This window comes from Ursus americanus, chromosome 11 (genome assembly GCF_024610735.1).
Source record: "Ursus americanus isolate L20-20 chromosome 11, mUrsAme1.1.p, whole genome shotgun sequence".
NCBI classification, from domain to species: domain Eukaryota; kingdom Metazoa; phylum Chordata; class Mammalia; order Carnivora; family Ursidae; genus Ursus; species Ursus americanus.
In genome coordinates, this window is record NC_142137.1 from 55,804,912 (window position 1) to 55,828,074 (window position 23,163).

The 23,163-nt window shown below is 36.3% G+C and overlaps 1 protein-coding gene and 1 pseudogene across 13 annotated transcripts in view; one reads left to right on the plus strand and one right to left on the minus strand.

Moving 5' to 3' along the window:
* The window catches only part of UTRN (utrophin), a 486,188-nt gene that overhangs the window by 195,777 nt on the left and 267,248 nt on the right, over positions 1–23,163 (plus strand). For all 13 annotated transcript variants that reach the window (XM_087865550.1, XM_087865558.1, XM_087865561.1 and 10 more), the window contains 7 exons: positions 2,792–2,971; positions 5,474–5,602; positions 5,911–6,081; positions 8,474–8,635; positions 9,077–9,214; positions 14,060–14,248; positions 15,121–15,293. In XM_087865550.1, coding sequence (XP_087721676.1) covers positions 2,792–2,971; positions 5,474–5,602; positions 5,911–6,081; positions 8,474–8,635; positions 9,077–9,214; positions 14,060–14,248; positions 15,121–15,293 — 1,142 coding nt within the window. The remainder of the gene's footprint in view (positions 1–2,791; positions 2,972–5,473; positions 5,603–5,910; positions 6,082–8,473; positions 8,636–9,076; positions 9,215–14,059; positions 14,249–15,120; positions 15,294–23,163) is intronic.
* On the minus strand, positions 10,155–11,034 carry LOC123797410 (large ribosomal subunit protein eL8 pseudogene; annotated as a pseudogene).

Below are 23,163 nucleotides of genomic sequence, written 5' to 3' on the forward strand. Positions count from 1 at the left end.
TTTTTGTGGTTTTGACCATTTTGGTCTTTTAATTTAGAACTCATTACCTATCACAATAATAAATGCTTAGTGTGTTGTTGCATTTTTGTTTGTCTGTTTGTTTTGTTTTTTGCCTCTGCAGTTTCCTTTCTGTTCTGTATCTTTTTGTTTTAACCACTGTATTATATGTTTTTTAAAGAATTGGGGCACCTGGGTGGCTCAGTCGTTAAGTGTCTGCCTTCGGCTCACGGCGTGATCCCGGGGTCCTGGGATTGAGCCCCACATCAGGCTCCTCTGCTGGGAGCCTGCTTCTGCCTCTCCCACTCCCCCTGCCTGTGTTCCCTCTCTCCCTGGCTGTCTCTCTCTCCATCAAATAAATAAAATCTTAAAAAAAAAGAAAATATAATTCATCTTTTTCTTCTTTGTTTCTGTCTTTAGTGCCTTGAAAGTCCAACACTACGCTCTACTCCAAGGTTATATGATTATTTACTTATATTTTCTTCTAGCTCTTTTATAGTTTCATCTTTTACCTTGTTTTAATCCTTCTGGACCAAATAGTTAGCCATTTATTTCAGGACTATTTATTAATTATCCTTTCCTCTCTGATTTGACATGCTAAATTCATATATTCTTTTGCCTGTTGTTTTTCTCTGTTTTCTGCTTCACTGATCTGACCCTTCGAATTGTTCTTCAACTGTTTAACTATATGGCTTCATAATATATTTCAACATGGAGTTAACGGATTCCCTGTCTTTATTCCTCTGGGTTTCTTTGTGTATGCTCATATAAACTTCAGAAATATTAGCCTGAAATTATTTTAAAAAATTCTGTTAGAAATTTTGGTGTGAATTGCCATAAATTTATAGATTTCTTTTGACGAGAATCAGTATCTTTGTTATAATAAGTTCTCTTCGTAACATGGTATGTTTCATGTGTTTTTTTACATTAATTTTTTTATATTACTACATAATGCTTTGGTTTTTTTCTTCAAAAACATTATATATATACGCAAAGATGTTTATTCCTCATATTTATTTTTATAGGTATATAAAAAGTATGCTTTTTCTCTTTTTTACTAATTAGAGCTTTTACATAGGTGATACTGATTTTCTTGTATTTAATTTTTAATTATCTGTGTACTCACATCAATTCAATTCAATTAGTTGATTCTCATAATTTTTTTAAGGTAAGGACTTTTAAAACAATGGTACGTTTGTCTCTTCTGGTACTATTCATTTTAAAATTCCCATTTAATCTTATTTCAGGTTTGAAATAATGCAGATGGTAAATACAAATCACAAATTCACAGAGTAAATCTTTACTCTTCACTAGAGTAAATCAAATGAAACATCAGTATGTAACATCACCACTTTCTCAGTGTTGTTTTCATATTTAAGAAACATTCATATTTTACAACATTTTAATGTATTTGCACTTAAAAATTATGTAAAAATTTTCAATGTAAAAATTTAAATAGCGTTTTCATTCCTGAACTTTAATAGCATTTTTATTCAGTAGCTTAAATATTATTTTCAGTGTAGTCATTTTCTTTACAATACAGTCTATTAGTGTAGATAGTTGTGTGTACTCTTTACATTTAATTACTTGTAGCTAATTATTTCGTATAGTTCTTAACAACTGTTCTAGTCAATCAATACATTCCCAGTGAAGGTAGGTAGAAAGTCTTAACTTCAGAGAACATGGCTGTAGATTGTTTTTTTTTCCTCCCTTCTGGAGAAGAACATTTAAAAGAAATGTTTTAGTGCCTTTATAAATATACCAGTATTTAATATGGCCAAGTGAATGTTTAAACCTTGACTCATCTGGGAATTTACAATTTTCATGCCTTCCAAAATGTAATTTAATGATGTGAGATTAAATATAAATGAGCTCCTTCAAATGATTTGTTTAAATGTTGGCTAAAAAAGGTACAATAGCAGTGGGGTAGATATGCTCATGTTACTTTTTGATTTTAGAACTCTGTAGTTTTAATTTTGGAATCCAGCATTTTTGCTGTATTTCTCCGAGTACACGTCTTGCCTGGTCAAACCTTATGAATGTGCAAATCATATTATCATTATACCACCCAGACTATTATGTTTGCATATGGCAACTGTGTAACTACAGCTTCAACGTGCTAGTTCTCCTATGATTTAGCTAAGATGAAATATTTTTTATAATGCTCACACAACAGAGTGTCTATGAAGTCACCTAGGACAGGGTGTTATCCTTCCAAATCAACGTGGTGCACATCAGTAGTTTCCTATAGTAGTCTAGGAGATAAATTCATTATAAAATTTTGAGAATTGTGACTCTGGGATAGTTCTGCTTTGCCAGGTTATAGTTACCGAAAATAAAATTGATTCTTTCTCTTGAAAGCTATGATGAAGACACTTGGTGTTTGTGTGTAATAAATAGCATTTGCACTTAAAATTAATGAAATGATTACCTTTTCACAACTGAGTTTGTTACTTTTTTGTATTTGCATAATTGAACGTTCTAATTTTTAATAGGAATTTGAGAACTCTCAACATGTTAATCAGCTGTGGAGTTTTGGGAACCTTTGACATATTGTGAATTATTGGGGGAGTCATGGGCTACCAATGCATTTGTAGAAGACAAGGTTTTAAAAAATTAAAGTTGTATAAACTGGGTGTTATCTGCCAGTGCTGAATCACTAAATTCTACCCCTGGAACTAACACCACGCCGTGTGTGAACTAACCTGAATTTAAATAAAATCTTGAAACAAAAACAAAATCCTTTTCTAACGTTCTGAAAGATCAAGTGGATCTTGGTATTCTTCTTTTCTAGAATATTCTGAAGGATCTGGAAAAGAGAAAAGCTGACTTAAATACCATCACAGAGAGCAGTGCTGCCCTGCAGAACTTGATCGAGGGCAGCGAGCCTGTTCTAGAGGAGAGGCTCTGTGTGCTCAACGCCGGGTGGAGCCGAGTCCGCACGTGGACGGAGGATTGGTGCAATACACTGATGGTATGTTTCAGGGAAAATTGAACAATGAACGCTTTTCTCCTTTAATTATTTGGAAGCCAATACAGCTTTGATTAGAATCTTAAATCCTGGGGCACCTGGGTGGCTCAGCTGTTGAGCGTCTGCCTTCGGCTCGGGTCATGATCCCAGGGTCCTGGGATCGAGCCCCACATCAGGCTCCCTACTCAGCGGGAAGCCTGCTTCTCCCTCTCCCACTCCCCCTGCTTGTGTTCCCTCTCTCACTGGTTGTCTTTCTGTCAAATAAATAAATGAAATCTTAAAAAAAAAAAAAGAATCTTAAATCCTGTTTTCTGTGTCACAATATTGTTTGGCTTCAAGTGAATTAATTTCATTAGACTACATGTTATTTTTTTCCTTTGGAAAGATAGTAACTAGAAAGAGTTAAAAATGTCTCTATTAAGTAATAAACCATTTGTGACATACAGAGAAATATGTACTTTAATATCTTAGATGTGCCTCATTTGTTATATTTTAATGATTTGATTGTGTATTTAATTTTCATGCAAACATAAACTATATATATAATATTGATAATGTTCTAATAATGGCATACTAGCATCTGACAGCCTAAGTAAAAATTTTGACTACTAGCTGGGTGACATTGGTCAAGTCACTTAAATGCTCTCTTAATCTCATTTTTCTCTTATATAAAATGGACATTATTATAATTTCTACCTCATACAGTTTTTGTGATGATTAGAAGACATAAAACATGGATATTTGACTATATAACTATACTTAAAATAACCAGTTTTAGATATGATGATGATGCTTATGCTAATTATTAAAGGTTATATGTTGTTAGTCTTCGGTTATACCTCTGTTAATTATTTCGTGGAAGTAGTGACCATTTAAATTTCACAGTGGTTTTCCCTCCCTCTTATACCAACAGTGAATATATGGCAACCTCCCTCTCTCTTCCCTTAGAGGGAGTTTCATTTATAAATTATTATTTTGTTTTGACGTATCTGAGAGGACTTTTTTTAAATTCACAGAATTACTGGGTAATAAATAGAGACAGAGAAAAATAAAGTATTGTGTGTTTGAACATTTACTGAAATCAGCCAGAATGTGTAGAGCATTGAAGCTCATGGGCTCACATCTTGATCTGTCAGCTTCTTATCCAGAGTTCATTCACAACTTATTACCTGCAAAACTTGGGTAAATTACTTAAATATTGCTACATTTTAATTTCCTTATATATAAAAGCAGAATAAAAGAACATATCTCACAGAGTTGTTAAATGTTAAATAAAGAATATGAAACTCTTGGCTCATAGATTATGTTCATTAAGTATCTTATATATTAATTTTTATCGTAACTAACTTTATTCCCCATTCTCACAGCCCGTCTATATTCTTCAGTCTGTTACCTTCCAAATTCTCCTTTCAAATAATACCTTTATAGTCCTATTAGAACATTTTTTAAAAAAAGATTTTATTTATTTATTTGAAAGAGAGAGAGAGAAGGAGAGAGCACGAGCCAGGGGTGGGGTGGGGAAGGGAAAGCGAGAGGCAGATTCCCAGCCGAGTGGGGAGCCGGACCTGGGGTTCCATCTAGGAACCCTGTGTTCATGACCTGAGCCAATGGCAGATGCTTAACTTACTGAGCCACGCAGGTGCCCCTGGAACATTTAACATTGAATAAGTCTGGTGGTTGTCAGTTCTTCGTTCTCAGAATCCAGATCACTTTTCAAACTTTCCTTATTTATGGGTTCTCATTTTCTTTTTTTAACTATCCTTCCAAGTATGGATTAATAATTTGTTTTCTTGTCTTTTAAATACTTCTAAGGTTTTTTCTTGTTTCCATTGTCCTATAAAATACTGTTCTTAAAAGCTGTTAATTTCATCCAAAGGCTTCCCTACTCTTATTGATCGAGCCCCAAACTCTTGCTTGCTTTGCCTCAGCTATTTTGCTTTGTTTTAATCAGCTTAACTGTTTTCTTCTGGTTTTCACATTTATTCTCTCAATCACACTTTCTGTCCTGCTTCAGGAAATGTTAGGTCTGTGCCAACTCTACTTTTAAGTCCTGGTGGCACTGAGCTGACAAGCCACAGGCCTGCCAGTCGCTCAGTCTACTGAGCAGGCAGAATCTTATTCAACCCATATTTTGATCATTTTTATATTATTATTCTTTTATATTATTATTAGTTTTTAAAAAATATAATCAAGGGGGTAAATGAAATTATTAGAATGAGGAATAAAGGAGACAAACGAAATGGAACTGAAAAAGAAAGTTTCACCTTTTCTTCAACTTTTTACTGTATTGAGGTCTAAATCAAATAAATTTAAAAAAATACATAACCATAGCTGTGCATTTTTAGGAATGAGATTTATTCACTGGGAAAGAGCTTCACAGGAAGATGGAAACCTATCTTGAAATTCAGCATGCATTGGCTTTTCACAGGTCTTTTAAATGTCATCTAGGATTATTGTCTTAAATATTGCATGTGATTACATCAGGTTTCGTTAATTCCTTTCTAGAATCATCAGAGCCAGTTGGAAATATTTGACGGGACTGTTGCTCACCTAAGTACCTGGCTTTATCAAGCTGAAGCTCTGTTGGACGAGATTGAAAAAAAACCAGCAAGTAAACGGGAAGAAATCGTGAAGGTACCAAGCGCAGAGTATCCGTAACACTTCTGGAAGGTTTTGGTGTGGTCTTTCCTCTACTGCTCCAAGCTAACTTGCTTAACATCATTCTTCCCTTGCCGTAGATTCACTAGTTTTTATTTTGGTGGGAGAAACCAAGGTCTCATAGGAGTCCTTTATGAATAGCTCTTCATTAAATTGATTGTTCTAAAAAATTGTCCTGGGATCCATGAAATTCATTTAAACTGCCTTAAATTCTGAGTTAGCATCACCCCCATGTTTGGTTTTGATTTTTCTGATATGGTAATTTTGTGTTTTCTTGCCATTAGCGTTTACTATCTGAGCTGGATGATGCCAGCCTCCAAGTTGAAAATGTCCGTGATCAAGCCGCTGTTTTGATGAATGCACGTGGAGGCTCAAGCAGGGAACTTGTACAACCAAAATTAGCTGAACTGAATAGAAACTTTGAAAAGGTGTCTCAACATATCAAAAGTGCCAACGTGAGTAATTATATTTTAATATAAAACTATTTTTCCTGTGGGCATGTGTCTCAAGGATAGGTGATTATATGGTGTATACATCAAAGAATTTTGAATGAAAATGATTTTAGTCACTTTTTCTTTGAATGGAGCATCAGTCCTTATTTATTTGTGATTTTGCCTATGAAGGAGAGACAACAGGAAATTAGTATTGAAGGAAATAAACCCTTTGAGAAAAGCTTTCAAAGTCTCAATCAGAAATTAAAATGGGCTATAAAAATAAGACTCCCCTCTACCCCTCCCCCCATGCTTGCTCTCTCTCTGTCTCTCTCAAATAAATCTTAAAAAAAAAAAAAAGTTGGGGGTGCCTTGGTGGCCCAGTTGGTTAAGTGACTGACTCTTGGTTTCTGCTCAGGTCATGATCTGAATTATGAGATCAAACTCTGCTTCAGGCTCTGTACCCAGCACAGTCTTCTTCTTTCTCTCTCCCTGTCCCCTCTTTGTCCCTCCCCCTCCTCTCTCTCTCTCTCTCAAATAAATAAATAAATAAATAAATCTTAAAAAAAAAACTAAGACTCATTCCCAAGCTTAGGCATGAATATTAAACCCATTACTGTATATTACACTTTGTAAATTTGTGCACACTACATGCTTGGTAACTGGTTTTTTGTTTTATGGCATCCAAAAGTTACAAGAAATTTCACAATTTAGACCTAATGCTGAAAAGCTACTATCTGCTGTTATAAATTTGAAAAAGGGCTTTATAAATTTAAATAAGAGGATGATAAGAGTTTTCCTTAAAAGTTTTTATTTATGCTTCCATATTATAATTTTTTTTCTCTGTGTATATCTTACTAATTCTCTTTTTTCTTTCCCTTGTTTCCTGAGGGGGAGGGAACGAAGCCTTTTATTGTAGTGTTCTCCAGCCCTAGAATGTGGCGAGTGCTCAGTAAATGTTAACCTGGAAAGATAAGGACATTTTGATGGTGGGCTAGGCAAAAACCAAAACGGTATAGCTGACTTTCGGGGGGGTCATTCGAACCAGGTTTCATTCTGACAGAGGAGTATGAGGTTTTCAGGATCCCAGTGGGGCCCGTGGGTTGGCATTTTTGAGTATTTGGTTAATTCTACCTCTTGAGAGTTGTGTGTGGAAATTATCTAAGAGTAAGGACCCTCTATTTTGCAAGAAGTAAACATTATCCAAGTCTGCTTTAATTTGAAATATCTGACATAATAGGCCAAACTATCTTTCATAGCTCATGAATATACTTAGATTTTTCACAATTTATGGAAGACAAATAACTTGCTTTAACTTTTTTCTTCCTTAGCTTTGACCTTACTTCCCTACCTTCTGACCTAAGCTCATTTGTACTTTTCAGAAGGTATATAGGAACATTTTCCTGGTATAAAAGAGTAAAGCATGAGACATAGGGATGGAGTGAGAGGAAGTACAAAGAAGCAAAATTATTATTGTCCCCATAAATAACTTCTGCTAACATTTTGGCATACATGTCTACTCTTAGTCATATCTATGTGATATTAAAATATCAAGAATTTTAATTGTTTTGTATGTTCCCCTTTGACATGGCTTTCAACAGCTCTGGGGGGTTCCATTATATGATCTGTTATACTTTTGCAAGTCAGTTTTCCACTTTTAGTGTCCTTTTTAAAATACTGAATTATCAAAATCCTTTTATGCATGTCTTTTTGCTCATTTGTTAATATGCCCTTTAGGGTCAATTCTTAGAATTCCTTGAAATTGTTGTATAGTTGTGCATATAAATACCATTAAGTAGATTTTCCAAAGGGTCCTACAAAAAGTTTGTGCCAATTTCTTCTTCCATAATCAGTGTGAGAGTGCTTGTTTCTCCATGCCTAGCCAATACCCTTATTAGGTTAGTTTTATTAAAGTTGTTACATTGAGTTTAGTCATATAAATATAAAGTCTTTCTATAGTGATACTGTCTGAAAATACTGCATTGAGAAATGCTTACTTTTTCAGAGTTTGGGTATCAAAATCCAAAGGGGAATCTACGGGGGAAGGTTACCTGGGGGACATTCTGTGGGAGGTCTCTATACTCAGTGGTGGCCTTTTTTCTTTCTGTGGCCGTGGCAGGGATGGTTTTGGATGTTGGCACTATTTCCTGCTTGCTCATGTGCCATCTCAGAATCCTCCCACAGCACTGCTGGGAGCCACGGTTATTTGCACACTAGCTCACGTCTCTGGCTGGAGTTTGGAGAAAATGGGTAACTCAGAGAAGCCCGAATAGATAAAATCATTGCTCGATGAATGATTGAAATTGAAGTCAATTCAAATAAATGCTAGCTCCTCTCTTGACCCGCCATCCCTTTGATTCACGATGAAGGTCTGGTTAAGAATGTATCTTTTCAGAGAACACTTTTCCTTCTGCAGTTGCTAATTGGCCAGGAACCATTATCCTACCACTCTATGGTCACCACCAAAGCATTTGAAGCTGATGTACTTTTCTCTGACCTGGAAAAATTAGAAAGTGACGTAGAAAATATGTTAAAAGTTGTGGAAAAGCACTTGGAATTTGGTGACGAAGATGAAAAGGTCAGTTCAAGGAGATTTTCAAAACCATGGTGTTCTTACTTTTCTGTTCTGTTAATTATATTTTTACATCTGTGATGTTTATCCAAAGAATCTGCCAAGTCATGCCAAAGAATAGACCCAGATATGATTTTCTGCTGAGTGTCATCATAAGAGTTGCCAAGTGATTTACATAACGCTTAAAAAAAAAAGACACACTTTGACTAAAGGTAGTGTTGTTTCAGTGTTCTCTAACTTCCTCTACACTAACATTCTTTACGAGATATTTTAACTTCAAATGTGAAATATTAAAAAAAACCATGAAGTTTTGTTACTTATCATTCAGATGAGCGGATCTTGACTGATCTCATACTTTGTAGGTATTTCTCTTACTTGGGAACCGATAAGTAAGCGATGCTATGCATTTTTCTTTTCAGTAAGCTGTTTTTCCTATTAAACATTCAGGTGGATGAGGAGAGAGCCCAGATTGAGGAAGTCCTACAAAGAGGAGAACAAATATTACATCAGCCTATGGAGGATAATAAAAAAGAAAAGATTCGTTTGCAGTTACTACTTTTGCGCGCAAGATACAATAAAACTAAGGTATTGTCTCGGGAGAGACTCTGTTTTCCTTAAATAACTTATTTAGCTCTTTCCATTCAGATATTTGATGTTGCATTTATGGATACCTTAAAAAACAGGTGGAATGGTATCTCTTTCTCCTTTCTAGTATACATTACTAAATAACATTTATATTTTTAGATGGGACAAGACTCAAAGGAAATAGACACAAAATCTTATTACTGGGATCTCTTTTGGACTTCTAATAATGTATTAAATCTAAAAGGCATCTATCCTTTTTAGAAGTGGCTTCCTCTTTCAGTTCTGTATTTTATATGTGGAGGTCTTAATCACCTGAAAAAATTTTTAGTTAAAAAGTAACTAAATTTGTGAATTGATAAACTACGATTTGCATTCTAGAAAAAGATTCACTACCAGCTCCCTTTTCAGTGGCCCTCATCCCAACTGCATTGTAGGTGTGCTGGTTTTCTCTAAAAGTCTGTTCTTAGGTAATCCTTCTAAGAACCATTTTTAGTTAACGATGTTGAGTCTAGTGGAAGATTCTACTCTCTCAGGTTTTACTGCCGGTTAGACGTCTCTGTTTGTACTGCAGCCTTGTACCATATCCCAAGCTAGACTTGTCCTCTCCCTTCCCCTTTCAACCCATGTTTCCTAATTTATTCCCTATCTTAGTTTATTTCCCTAAAAACTACCTATTCTCAAAAGTAGAAAACTCAAAATCTTCTCAACCATTTCTTGTTCTTCACACCATATTGAGTGGGTATTAAAACCATCTCTTCTGAATGAAGTACGATGCCTCTGAACCTAAAGTTCAACACAGTTCTACCAGTTTCTTGCTTTATGCCCCTGGAGAAATGACTCAATTTCTCTTAGTCCACTATCCTTTCCATAACTCAGACTCTTATGATTTTCTCCTGTTAGTCACTGCAGTGTGTCCCAAGCTGGGGTTTTTTATGTCCAGTTTTTCTTTTTCTTTTTTTTTTGAAAGACAACTTTTTATTACTTTTATGTACAGAAAATTCAATAGCGTCCACTTAGCCCAGTTTGGTGGCCAGTTCTTTAGCCTTGCCTTTTCCAACTTGGTGATGCGAACCACAGACTTCGGCCCCAGGACGTTGCCTCCCCAGTGGCCAGCGGATCTTATCATATCTGTCATTGTCATTGGTCCTGATGGCTTCCACCAGCTTTGCCAGGACTCGTTTGTCTTCTGAGTTGACCTATGTGAAGGCGACAGTGGTGCAGGTCTTCCTGTGGACCAGACGCCCCAGCCTGGCCTTCCCCTTGATAATGCAGTAGGGAACCCCCATCTTAGGACACAGGGCAGGCAGGAAAACCACCAGGTCAGTGGGACCCACATCATGTGCAGTCACTACCAGCTGAGCCTTCTTGTTTTCCTCCAAGGTGGTGACAGTGTTAACCCCCGCTCAAAGGACAGGCGGCCTCTTAGTCGGGACATCCCCTTTGCCTGCAGCTTTCTTCTCGGCCCGGGCCAGCAGTCTCTGCTTCTTCTCCTGCTTTGTCTCTGGTTGGTACTTGTGGGCCAGCTTAAGCAGTTGAGTAGCTGGCTGGCAGTCCAAGGCCTGGGTGAACTGGTTAATTGTGGGAAGCAGTTGTAGACGTTTATAGAGAATAGCCCTTTGCCGCTGCAGCTGGATGTAGCGAGGCCATTTGACAAAGCGGGTGAGGTCCCTTTTGGGCTGGATGTCCTGTCTGATGCCAAAATTCGTGGGCCTTTTCTTGAACAGGAGATTGACCACCTTCTTGGCCTCCTGCTTCTTCAGGACAGCAGGAGTCGGGGCCACCTTCTTCCCTTTCGCCTTCTTCCCTTTCGGCATCTTGGGCTGCTGGAGGAGAGAGAAAGAAAAGGGAATTGTGGGTAATATGTAGGTGACCTCGGAAGTCGCAAGATCTATGTCCAGTTTTTCTTAACTCTAGCCCACCCTCCATATTGTCCTCAGAATTATTACCCCCAATGTTATGGCTGGTCAGGACATTCCTTTACCTAAGAAAGTGTTCAGGAAAATACTGCAAAATACAGAAAAAGCTTTAAGCGCAAGGTTCATCACTATAATGATACACTAAAACTTCTATCTGGTCTCAAGCTACCTCTGATTCACTGGCACCTACCAGGAGTTAGCTATGCTGGTTTTCTGTACATTTTCCCAAACATATCAGTGCCTTTGCACCTTTGGGGTCTTGCTAGTTTTATTCTTACTCCTTGGTATGGATTTTATCTCCTTGTGTTACCTGAAAAATGTATCTTTTAAGGCTTGGCTCCATTTTTATTCCTAATATTTTTCAGATAATGTTATAGTTCTTTGCTTCATTCTTACTTTTAAAAGCATCTTACTTTCCTAGAACTTCATCTTTGGGTCCCAAATCATAAATCATTACTGGTCCAAAATGGAAATAACTTTTGGACTTTTAACAAATGAGTAAATTTGTTTTTTAGGCGTACTAATATGCAGCACAACAGGCATTTTTCATTTTGGGTTCACTAGCATTGGTTACTGTAATTAAAATGTTTTTAAAATGCCCGAAAAGGTTTTGTCCTTATTTCATTAGCCCATATGCTTCTTCAGATTTGCAGTTCTTAAAACTGTTTCTTCTCTGTGAGCATTAGAATTTCGTGGGGAACTTAAAAAAAACTCTAACCTGCTAACCAGTTAAATCAAAATCTCTTAGTTTGGGTTTATCTGTGAACGCTCTTTAAACAAACAAACAGACAAACTTTCTAAGTAATTCTGATGTTCAGTCAGAATTGAGAACTACCAGCTTATAGGACTCATTTTCTTACTTGGAATGTGTGTTAAATGACCTTATCCCATTTGTTTGCGAGGGTACGTGTTACTATTTTTAAAATATGTGTGAGCTCTTTATAAAATAAAGATATTAGTCTCTGTCTTATTTGCTATAGAAGTATTATCTTGTTGATTTTCATCTTCTAATTATTTTATCTTTAACATGCAAACACTTAAAATTTTTGTTTAGCCCTACGTGACTATGTTTTTCTTGTGTGTGTGTGTGTGTGTGTGTGTGTGTGTGTATGTGTGTGTGTGTGTGTGTTTTCCAGCCTATTTGGGATCTTAAAAATCCTTATTTTCCACAGAGATGATGACTATTGAGCTCTGTTCAGTTCTGGTTTTTCCCTATGGTTTGACAAAAAACAAAACTTAGGAACTTTCTATAAAGTGTCCATATAATATTAACTTTTTAATCTATTTCTCTGGAATTAGGTTGTATATGATGTGAGCAACATCATGTAATACTGTCAAATGTTAGCATTGGCCTGCAGTATATTTGGATTTCTGTGTCCTAGCAGAGTTCTTTAAAAATAAAATTATCCAGAAGTAAAGTCTGGGTCAGATTTCGAGTACTTTTTTTTTTTTCCCTTCTCCTAGGACACTGATTGATCACTCTCTTGGGATAAAATCTATTTTTGGAATACAGAAAGCACATGGTTAAATTTTGAACTGCCTTGCTGCTTCTGCAAGAGTATGGAGGCTCAGGAAATCCTAGGTTATCTTTATAGTCTGAATAGAAAAAGGTAGTCTTTAATGAAGGTGATTTTTTTTAACTTGGAACGTCCTATTTACAATACCTACAGACCTTCCCATTCTTTTATATTTATAGCTTAAAAAATATAATTTGCCTTCTTCGACACATGGGTAAATATCTAGAAATGCTTTCTGACTAAAATTTGAATGCATAGCATCAGGATAATAAAATTAATATTAGTATCAAGTATAAATAATCATGTGGATAAAATCAGGAAATCTTTGGACTTTTTCTATCCTGCTATCCAAGACTGTCCAGCAATTGGTGAATGCATTTTATCACATTCTAGAAGACAAATAAATGCAGACCTCTAGATTCAACACCATGTTGTTGACTTACTGGTTTTACTCTTGAGTCTTGGTTTCATTTAGGAATCGTAACCATAGCCATTTTTAGGACAATACCTTCTTGAACATGTATTTATGATCATTTTCACTGCCATCTTTGAATTTGCAAAGGAGTATCATTTTTTAGAAGTTTAATAGAGGAAAATAGTGAAAGCATCAGGGAAGCCACCTTAATTCATGAAAGGATGCACTTTGCTATTTGCAAGTAGTAGACTGCACTTAATAAAGTGTAGCCATTTGGAATAAAGGACGTGAATGCCTCCAAGACGGGTGGCCCATCCCAGAGAGCACTTTTTTGTTGAGAGAGTTCTGATTGGAGGATATGTTAAGTAGTCCACTGGGCTTAGGATCTGTCTGACTGATTGTCTTATATAGGAGTCATGTTCTGTAATATTGTTCGCAAAGGTTAAGATTATATACTGCATTGCCTGGATATTATTTTAATCAAAACCACTGTTGCATTTCTTATGTTATGAATACTTGTTTCACTTATTTCTGTTTTCAACAGTGAAGCCTAGACCTGTTTAATCTAATTGTGACATTTTACAAAATGGGTAGAATGATCATGGTATTAAAACGTTTTATTTCATACGGAACTTTATGATTTGTGGCATATTCTCATTTCCCCAACAGCTCAAGAAAGGAGTTGTTACGTTCTTGTTTGCTACATGAGTTTAGATGGCGCATGTCTTAAAGAAAAACCTGTCAAGCTTCAACTTATTTATACTGCTTAAGCGCAGGCTACAGAAGAAAATCAGTATGGAGATTTGTCAAGGGTTTCTTAGCAATACAGGACAAAAATATATTAAAAAAAAAAAAAGCAACAACTTAGTTTTTTTTAATTTGGGTTCATGGTATTGAATTGCTCCACAAAATAGTATTGTGTTTTTTTTTTTCTATTTGCTATTATTCATTGTGGGGATATTTTAAGAGATGTGTCCTATTATTATTGTTTTTACAGGCGGTCCCTAATCAACAGAGAATAGGTCAGCCTGCTCCTGGAAGTCGATCGCCACCTCTCCCCACAGATTATCTAGTTGAGATTAACAAAGTTTTACTTTCCATGGATGATGCTGAATTATCACTGAATGCTCCCGAGCTAAGCACTGTTGTCTATGAAGACTTCTCTTTTCAGGAAGACTCTCTGAAGGTAAATCTCCAGGCACCTCGTTTGAATAGCCATAGTTATTGCAGAAATAAGGCAAGGAATCTGTCCTTGTGCTTTTGTAGGTGGCTATAATTTTTAAACTTTGTGCCAAGGAATTAAAAATGTATACGAATAATAAACCTTCCCCATTTCACCAAGGAAATATTATCAAATTTTTAATTTCTTAAGAGTAGGCATGGATTTTTAAGTATGCACAGTTATTAATTCTTGGCAATATCAAAAACTTCTTTAATCTAACACCTGCACGGTCCATATTCCTTTCTTATAAACTTGATTGTCAGTTGATGTAAAATATCACCATTTATATTATGTATAACGAGGTAGGATTGGCCATTGTTTGGGGTATGGAATACATGTTGCTTATACGTTAATAGAGATCTGGAAGTTTTTAGTTATTCACAAGACTATTAAATACCATTAAGAATTTTTCACATAATACGATTGCACTTATGTATAAATTTGCAATAAAATTGCTATAGATTTGTTATGTTTGCTAGCTCATTTCTGTCATTTAAATTAGCATTATTACATAAAATATAAATCATTCCAGCTTCAAACACTTCATTATCCTTTCAGAATACCTGAGGCTTTTTATATGTCCTGTACAAATACTGCTTTGAACAACTGTGAGGATTTTTCTTTTCTGCCGTTAGGATATTAGGTAGCATTTCTCACACTTTGGCCAATACAGGGTATTATATATTTTTTAAAGTTTTCAGTTTTGACGAGCAATAATTATTATATCTCATTATATTTAAAATTAATGTTATGCAAAATAAATTTTTGGTCTTCCGTGATTTCATTCTTCTTATCTCTTTGCTGGATTGTGTTAACGTGTGACAATGCATTTGTAGAATATCAAAGATCAGCTGGACAAACTCGGGGAGCAGATTGCAGTCATTCATGAAAAACAACCAGACGTGATCCTCGAAGCTTCTGGACCTGAAGCTATTCAAATCCGGGATACACTTACTCAGTTGAATGCAAAATGGGACAGAATTAATAGAATGTACAATGATCGTAAAGGGTATGTGTAAATTAAAATCTTACTTTTCTTAAAAAGGCCTGTAAGTACATGGGCCACGACAAAGGTCATATGTACACTAAGATTAATGAGAATAAGTTCCACATCCTTGTCCTAGGCGTTGTTTAATAAATTGTGATGAGTGTGTTTCCTTAAAGAGGAATTGCATCACATATAGATGATGGTTTGCAACATAATATCTTAATAATTAAAGGAAGCACCCTTAATTTTTAGTATCTGAATAGTGTGTATTTTCCTTAAAAAACTTAGAAAAGATTTTCATTAATGCTCACTTTCTCCACACCCTTGATGATTAATGCAAGTGAAGAACAGGGATAACTACAGATAGTTTGAATCTATGTATAACCTTAAACCCTTTTTTTAAATAATTTTCTGTTTAAATTTCTCCTCTGTTTAAATTTTCTGTTTAAATTTCTCCTCCTCCTCCTCCTCCTCCTCCTCCTTCTCCTCCTCCTCCTCCTCCCCCTCCTCCCCCTCCTCCTCCTCCTCCTCCTCAAGATTTTATTTATTTATTTGGCAGAGAGAGAGACAGCCAGCGAGAGAGGGAACACAGCAGGGGGAGTGGGAGAGGAAGAAGCAGGCTCCCAGCGGAAGAGGGACTCGATCCCAGGACCCTGGGATCACGCCCTGGGTCAAAGGCAGACGCTTAATGACTGAGCCACCCAGGCGCCCCTTTTGAGCCTTCTTTCTCGATTTTGACCAGAACTATTACTAAGTAGAAATAAGAATGGTAAGGTTTTTGCCAGTAGCTGCATATGTGGTGAGAGGCAAGTAAGGGGTGAAACAGCCAATATAAAGAACTGTGTAAGAGGAGAGTTACCAGAAAATGTGTTGGAAAACGTTAAGAGACATACACACAACAACTAAGCATCACGTTCTTCATCTTTGTTTTAGCTGACATATTTCAAGTGAGTATACAGTCCTTGAACAGATCACTTTTAATGGCCTTTGGGTGTATTCCTTTGTATGCATTTTTAAAATCGTCTCTGTACATTTAGAGAATATTTTTTACATACATTTTTATGCATAGTTCGGCCTAGTTACACTTGATTATTAGATGATGATTAATTTGTTAAAACAGAATAACTCTTTTTAAAAGTCTTATGAAACACAGTAACGTTTAACAAGAAGGCTGTGGATGGCATCATGAAATTGTTTCTCATATGCCTGCCAACAGTATCGGTTAATATTGACAGGTTGTTTTTGTTTTTGTTTTTGACTTTTGATAATTGTGTAGCGATGGATTGCATCTCCATCTTATTTTCCTGTTTTCATTTCTTTGGTTATCAAAGAGATTTCAATATTCTTATATATGTTTACTGGTCCCAGTGTTGAATTTCTTCTGGATCATTAGGTGATCCTCTTTGCTTGTTTTTCTATCATGATACTACTGTTTACTTATTAATTTGCAAAAGCTTTTTCCACATTAAGGATATTAACCATTCATATTTTTTGTTTATCACTTAACTATTTACAGCTTTTCATGGGCCCCTTAATTTTGTTAATGGTGTTTTTTGATGTATGGAAGTTCTCATTTTATAATCCTATCTTATAAGTCTTTTCCTTTGTGATTTCATTTTGTTTATGTGAATATAAATTAGCTTTTGATTGTGAGATTAGTTAAGTACTTATATATGTTTAAAAAACAATTTTATTTGATTTCAAGTTTACACTGAATAACTAACCCATCTGCATTTTATTATGGTATGTACTTTGGGTTAAGCCTCTAGTTTGGTGGTTCTGTACACTGCCTCTTCAGTAGCAAGAGTAGATAGAGTCCATGCATCTCTACCTTTTAAACACTTAAGTTTTCCATAGTAACTGCCCCAATTTACATTCCCACCAACAGTGCATGAGGATTAACTTCTCTCCACATTCTTTCCAACACTTGTTATTTCTTGTCTTTTTGATACTCAGTTTTCTGACTGGTGTGAGATGGTATCTCATGTGGTTTTGATTCACATTTCCCTGATCAGTGATGTTGAACAACTTTTCATGTGTCTGTTGACTATCTGGATATCTTCTTTGTAAAAATGTCTGCTCAGGTCCATTCCACTTTCATGGGATCATTTGTTGTTTTGGATTGAGTTGTAGAAGTTCTTTATATATTTTGGATAACAACCCCTTATTGAATATATCATTTGCAGATACTTTCTCCCATTCAGTACGTTGCTTTTTTATTTTGTTGATGGTTTTCTTCACTGTGCAAAAGCTTTTTATTTTGGTCTGGTTCCAGTAGTCTATTTTATTTTTTTATTTTTTTTTCTTTACCTGAGGAGACATATCCATAAATATGAGTATTTATGGATACTTATGGCTAGCATCCCAGAGATTACTGCCTGTGTTACTTTTGGATAGTTTTATGGTTTCAGGTCTCACATTTAAATCTTGACTACATGTTTGCTTTTACCAGTGAAAAATTTCAGGTATCACATTTAAGTCTTGACTATGTGTTTGCTTTTACCAGTAAAAAAAAAAAAGAAAAAATCGTTATTTTCTTACTTTTCTAGTTGTGGCGTTTTCTTTCCACTTGAAGAATTGTGGTGAACTCCTTTAACTTTTGTTTGTCTGGGAAGTCTGTCTATCCTTCAATTCTGAATGACCTTGCCAGGTAGAGTATTGATTGGAGGTTTCTTCCTTTCAGCAATTAAAATATATCATGCCACTCTCTTCTGACTTGTAGAGTTTCTGTGGAAAAATCAGCTGATAGCCTTGTGTAATGGTTTGTTTCTATGTAATGGTTTGTTTTTTCTTGTTGCTTTTAAGATTCCCCCTTTTATCTTTAGTTTTTATCATTATAATTATTCTGTGTCTTGGTGTGAACTTCCTTGGGTTCATCTTGTTTGGGATTCTTTGTGCTTCCTGGACCTGGATGTCTGTTTCCTTCCCACTGTTAGGGGTGTTTTCCACTATTAATTTCTTCAAATAATTTTCTGCCCCTCTTCTCTCTAACTTCTCTTTTTGGGATTCCTATAATGTGAATGTTATTACGCTTGATGATGTTTCAGAGTCCCCCTAATCTATTCTCATTTTTATTATTATTACTTTTCTTTTTGCTGTTCAGTTTGGTTGTTTTCCATTACCCTGGCTTCCAGATTGCTGATTCATTCTTCTGCATCCTCTAATCTGTTGATTCCCTCCAGTATATTTTTCATCTCAGTTATTGTATTCATTAGCCCTGACTGGTTATTTTTTATATTTTCTGTCTTTTTGTTGAAGTTCTTACTGAGTTCAAGTATTCTTCTCTCAAGTCTGGTGAGTATCTTTATGACCATTACTTTGCTCTCTCTATCAGGTCTATTGCTTATCTCAGTTTTGTTTAGCTTTTTTTTTCCCCCTGTGATTTTGTTTTGTTCTTTCATTTGGGACATATTCCTCTGTTTCCTCATTTTGTCTGACTCTCCATGTTTGTTTCTGTGTATTGGATAGGTCAGTTATATCTCTTGGTCTTGAAGGTAGTGGATTTGTGTGGTGTCCTGTGGTGCAATCCACACTATTGCATGTGCCCTCCTGTTGTGCTGAGCCATGATTACTATGCACAGTGGTGGGTCAGGCTGGCCCTTAGCCCAGCTGGCTACACTGACCTGCTTTGCCTGCTGTAGGCCCACTGGGCAGGGTTTGCTCCCCTGGCTGTGAAGAGACCTGGTTGCAGCCACCTTGGGCTTATTGGTGGATGGGGCCAGTACTTAATTTGGCTGTCTACGGTTAGCTGGTGCAACAGCTGCAGGGGCAGGAAAGGGCAGGGCTTGCTCTCTGCACAGCCAGCTGAGAGGCCCAGCTGCAGTATGTGTGGACACTTTGGTATGTGAGGTTATCTCCTCTACTCCCCAGGTCAGGAGTCACTTTGGAGGGATGCCTGCCCAGGCGAATTGGTTGGGTTGGGAGGGTCTGCAGGGGAATGCCAGGATGGGCATGTGGTGCTACCAAGGTGGATGGATGGAGAGTGTCAGAATTGTCTTCCAGAACCATCTTACTATCTGTGTTGGGCAACAGCAAGAAAAATGGCATCTGCCAGCACTTTCGTCCCTGGGGAAACTTCCTGCAGATCCCTGTCCCTCTGGTAGTTTTGTGCTTTTCTTGTTCATTACTATACAGTTGGTGTGTGGTAGCTTTCTTCTGCACTGTATGTGCATGTGTGTGTGCATGTGCGTGTCTGGTATAAAATTGATTTTTTTGACCTTTGTAGTATCTTGACACATCAATTGTATATAATGATAACTTTTTTTCTTTTTAAAAATCTTCCTATTTGTGTATATGTATTTGGCTAATGTGGTAGAACTTTGAGAACATTGCTGATTAGTAATGTTGATGGCAGAAGTTCTGTTATTTTCTTGATTATAAAAATGTTACCTTTTAAAAAGGTAACATGGGAATTTTCAAAATTTTAAGCACCAAACTATATTTTACTATATTTTCTTATGTTAGAAAAGTCTCATCTGTCTTAACTTTTATTATTTTGTTTCCTTTGTTAACTTGATTGAACTTGCTGGAGGGTTGCCTCCTTTATTTTATCCCAGCACTTGGATGCATTATGTTCTTATTCTTAATTTTTGTTTTTCTCTCCCACTTTGGTAACCTATCTTAAATATTTATTTTTCTCCATCCATGTTTATCCACCTTTCACAAGTAGTAAGTGAGAACTTTTTTTGTATTCTGGTTTTTTTTTGTAAAACATCAAGGCAGTGGCAAATGTCCTACATTTTCATGGTTTCTGTTATCAGTTATAATCACATGAAGGTGAGCACCAAGTTCATTTGTCTATACCAGGTCCCTGTGCCATTTGGCTGATAAAACTTTTCAAACTTTTTCAGGAGTAGAATTTAGTGATTCATCACTTACATACAACACCCAGTGCTCATCACTATAAGTGTCCTCCTTAATGCCCATCACCCATTTAGCCCATCCCCACACTTACCTCCCCTCCAGCAACCCTCTGTTCTCTATAGCTAAGAGTCTATTTTATGGTTTGCCTCTCTCTCTCTCTCTCTCTTTTTCTTCCCCTATGTTCATCTGTTTTATTTCTAAATTCCACATATAAGTGAAATCATATGGTATTTGTCTTTCTCTCAATGACTTATTACACCGTATGTTGACTAACTGGAATTTAAATAAAAACTTGAAACAAACAAACAAGATAAAACTAATCTATGGGGGGAAAAACTTTTTGAACTTTGTTGGCCTATAGTAAAAGTAAGATAAATGCCATGAAAATATAACAGATCATCTTTCTTTTTTTTTTTCTTTAAGATTTTATTTATTTATTTGACAGAGAGAGAGAGACAGACAGCCCTTCGAGAGAGGGAACACAAGCAGGGGGAGTGGGAAAGGAAGAAGCAGGCTCCCAGTGGAGCAGGGAGCCTGATGTGGGGCTCGATCCCAGGACCCTGGGATCACGCTCTAAGCCGAAGGCAGACGCTTAACAACTGAGCCACCCAGGCACCCCACAGATCATCTTTCTTTGAGAACTCCCTTATGCCTACTTCACACTGGTACATGGTGTTAGTTTTCGTATTTTTTCAAATAAGTAATTTTACAACCATCTTAGATAAATAATGGAGCCCCCTTTTCCTGGATGAATTTCTTCCCTTTCTTTGAGCGAGTTGTTTCTTCCTTCTCATCTTGGATCCTTGCATCCTTATATATCTTCTCTCCTAAGAATGTCTTTTCAGGTATTCGTATTTCCTTTGGTGGCTTTCACTGCTATGCAGACAAAGTTCAGACCTCTCATCTTGAACTTGGAAGCTTTTTATCAGTGTTCTCCAGATGGCTTGATTTCTTATGCCTTGTACCTATTGCTTGAAAAAAAGTTTCCTTCATTCATTTCACACAAACTTGATTAAAATTTTCTTTGTTTTCTTTACCTTCCCAGTTTCTGATTCTTACTCAATTCCATCTTCTACAAGGAATAGTTTTCCTTCTTTCATCAGTCATTCTTTTTCTATTATTTAAAAATTTTCAAAATTCAATTTTAAGACTTCACCCATCCATCTACCTCTGTGTACTTGTCTATCCATCTGTCCATGCACCATCTCTTTGACCAGTATTTATTGAGTGCTGACTAATTCAAGGCACGTGCAGCTCCGTGTAAGTAGTTATGAAGGATTATGAGGCAGGTGTACTAAATAGATATAGTCTCTGTCTCAGGGTCCAAATGTATATGGTAGAAAAATATAGACATAGTGCCTAGTGCTGTGATGGGGACAATACAGGAGACCTTGCTAGGCACCTTGAAGAATTTGGCAAGTCTTCTTAGAGGTTACCCAGGCGAAGGAATAGAGGGAATACAACATTGCATAAGGTCATAGATAAGAGAGAGAGTGCAGTACAGTTGAGGAAATGGAAATAGTCCAGCAGAGTTAGAACTCATAGGAGAGAGATGAAACCAGAAAGGTCTGAAGGGACTATATCAGAAGGACCTTTTGTATCAAGTTAAGTACAGTTGACCCTTGAACAACATGGGGATAGGAGCACTGACCCCCTCCCCCCAATGTAGTTGAAAATCTGTGTATAACTTTTGGCTCCCCCAAAACTTAACTACTAATGCTTACTGCTGACTAAAGCCTTACTAATAACATAGTTTATTAACACATATTTTGTATGTTATATGTATGATATACTGTATTCATACAATAAAATAAGCTAGAGAAAAGAAAATGTTATTAAGAAAATCATAAGGAAGAGGACATATATTTGCTGTATTTATCAGAAAAATCCATGCGTAATTATAGGGAGCCATTACAGTATTTTAACAAGGGAATGACAAATTGCTGATTGTAGAATATGCTGGTAGACGACAAGACTAAGAGCTAGGAGAACCAGTCTAGACTGGTCGCATGACGGTAACTCGATTAGGATAGTGGCTGTGGAAGTGGAGACTAAGGGAAAATTTGAGAATTAAATAGGGTAGTCAATAAAATGTGGTGATTCATGGGATGTTGGAGTAAGGAAGAGGGAAGAATGAAAAAATGAGCCCCAAGTCTTTGGCTTGAGGACCTAAGTAGGTGGTAGTACCATTGCCAGAGATAGTACATCGGTGGTGAGATGAGTTTGTGGGGAAGATGGAAGGCCAGTTGAGATATTAGAGATAGCAAACTCATATGTTTATAAACCAAGGATGCAGTAAGGCTGGGACTTTGAGTCTGACTGTCTGGAAGTCCACAGCCTTTCACAATACTGTGCTGCTTCCCATACAAGCTGGCAGGGTTAGGGAGGAGGGGATGGCTTTCTGAGTCCTATTTTTGCATCGCCCCCCCCCCCCCCCCGCTTTTTAAAAAACTCTTTCCTATTTAATCCATAGCTATTCTGCTTAGATTTATTTGAAATTTATGTTCTGTTACAATGATACTCATCTTTACTAAATATAATGTTTATGTTCTCAAGGTCTTCAGATCTTTTAGGCAGCCTTTTTAGCAACATTTTCTGTTGCAACATCTGAAAAGTTAGAATTCATGTTTCTTATTTAGTTATTGCCTGGGTTTATGAAAGGTAATGAGGATTGCCTCTGTATCTTCTCTTAGTGTTTTGTTTGAAGTGCTCTTATTTTTGTCATGCCCAATAGAATGTTGCTTCCCTGTGGGCACTCAACAAATATTAACTGAATTTTCAAAATGATTTTCATGGAAGAAGGAAATAGAAACATTTTTAGGAGTTCATGATGCCAGGCACCATTTTATTATTTTTTTTGAAAAGAATGTTATCTTTTTATTATGCAAAGTAAAAATTTTATTAAAATTGTTAAAATCTCAGGGATATCATCTAACCCTCTCCTAGCACCGCTACACTAAAAAAAAAAAAAAAAAAAAAAAAAAAAGGCACAAGGAAATTTGCTAGGATCCAAGTCCAACAAAGATTT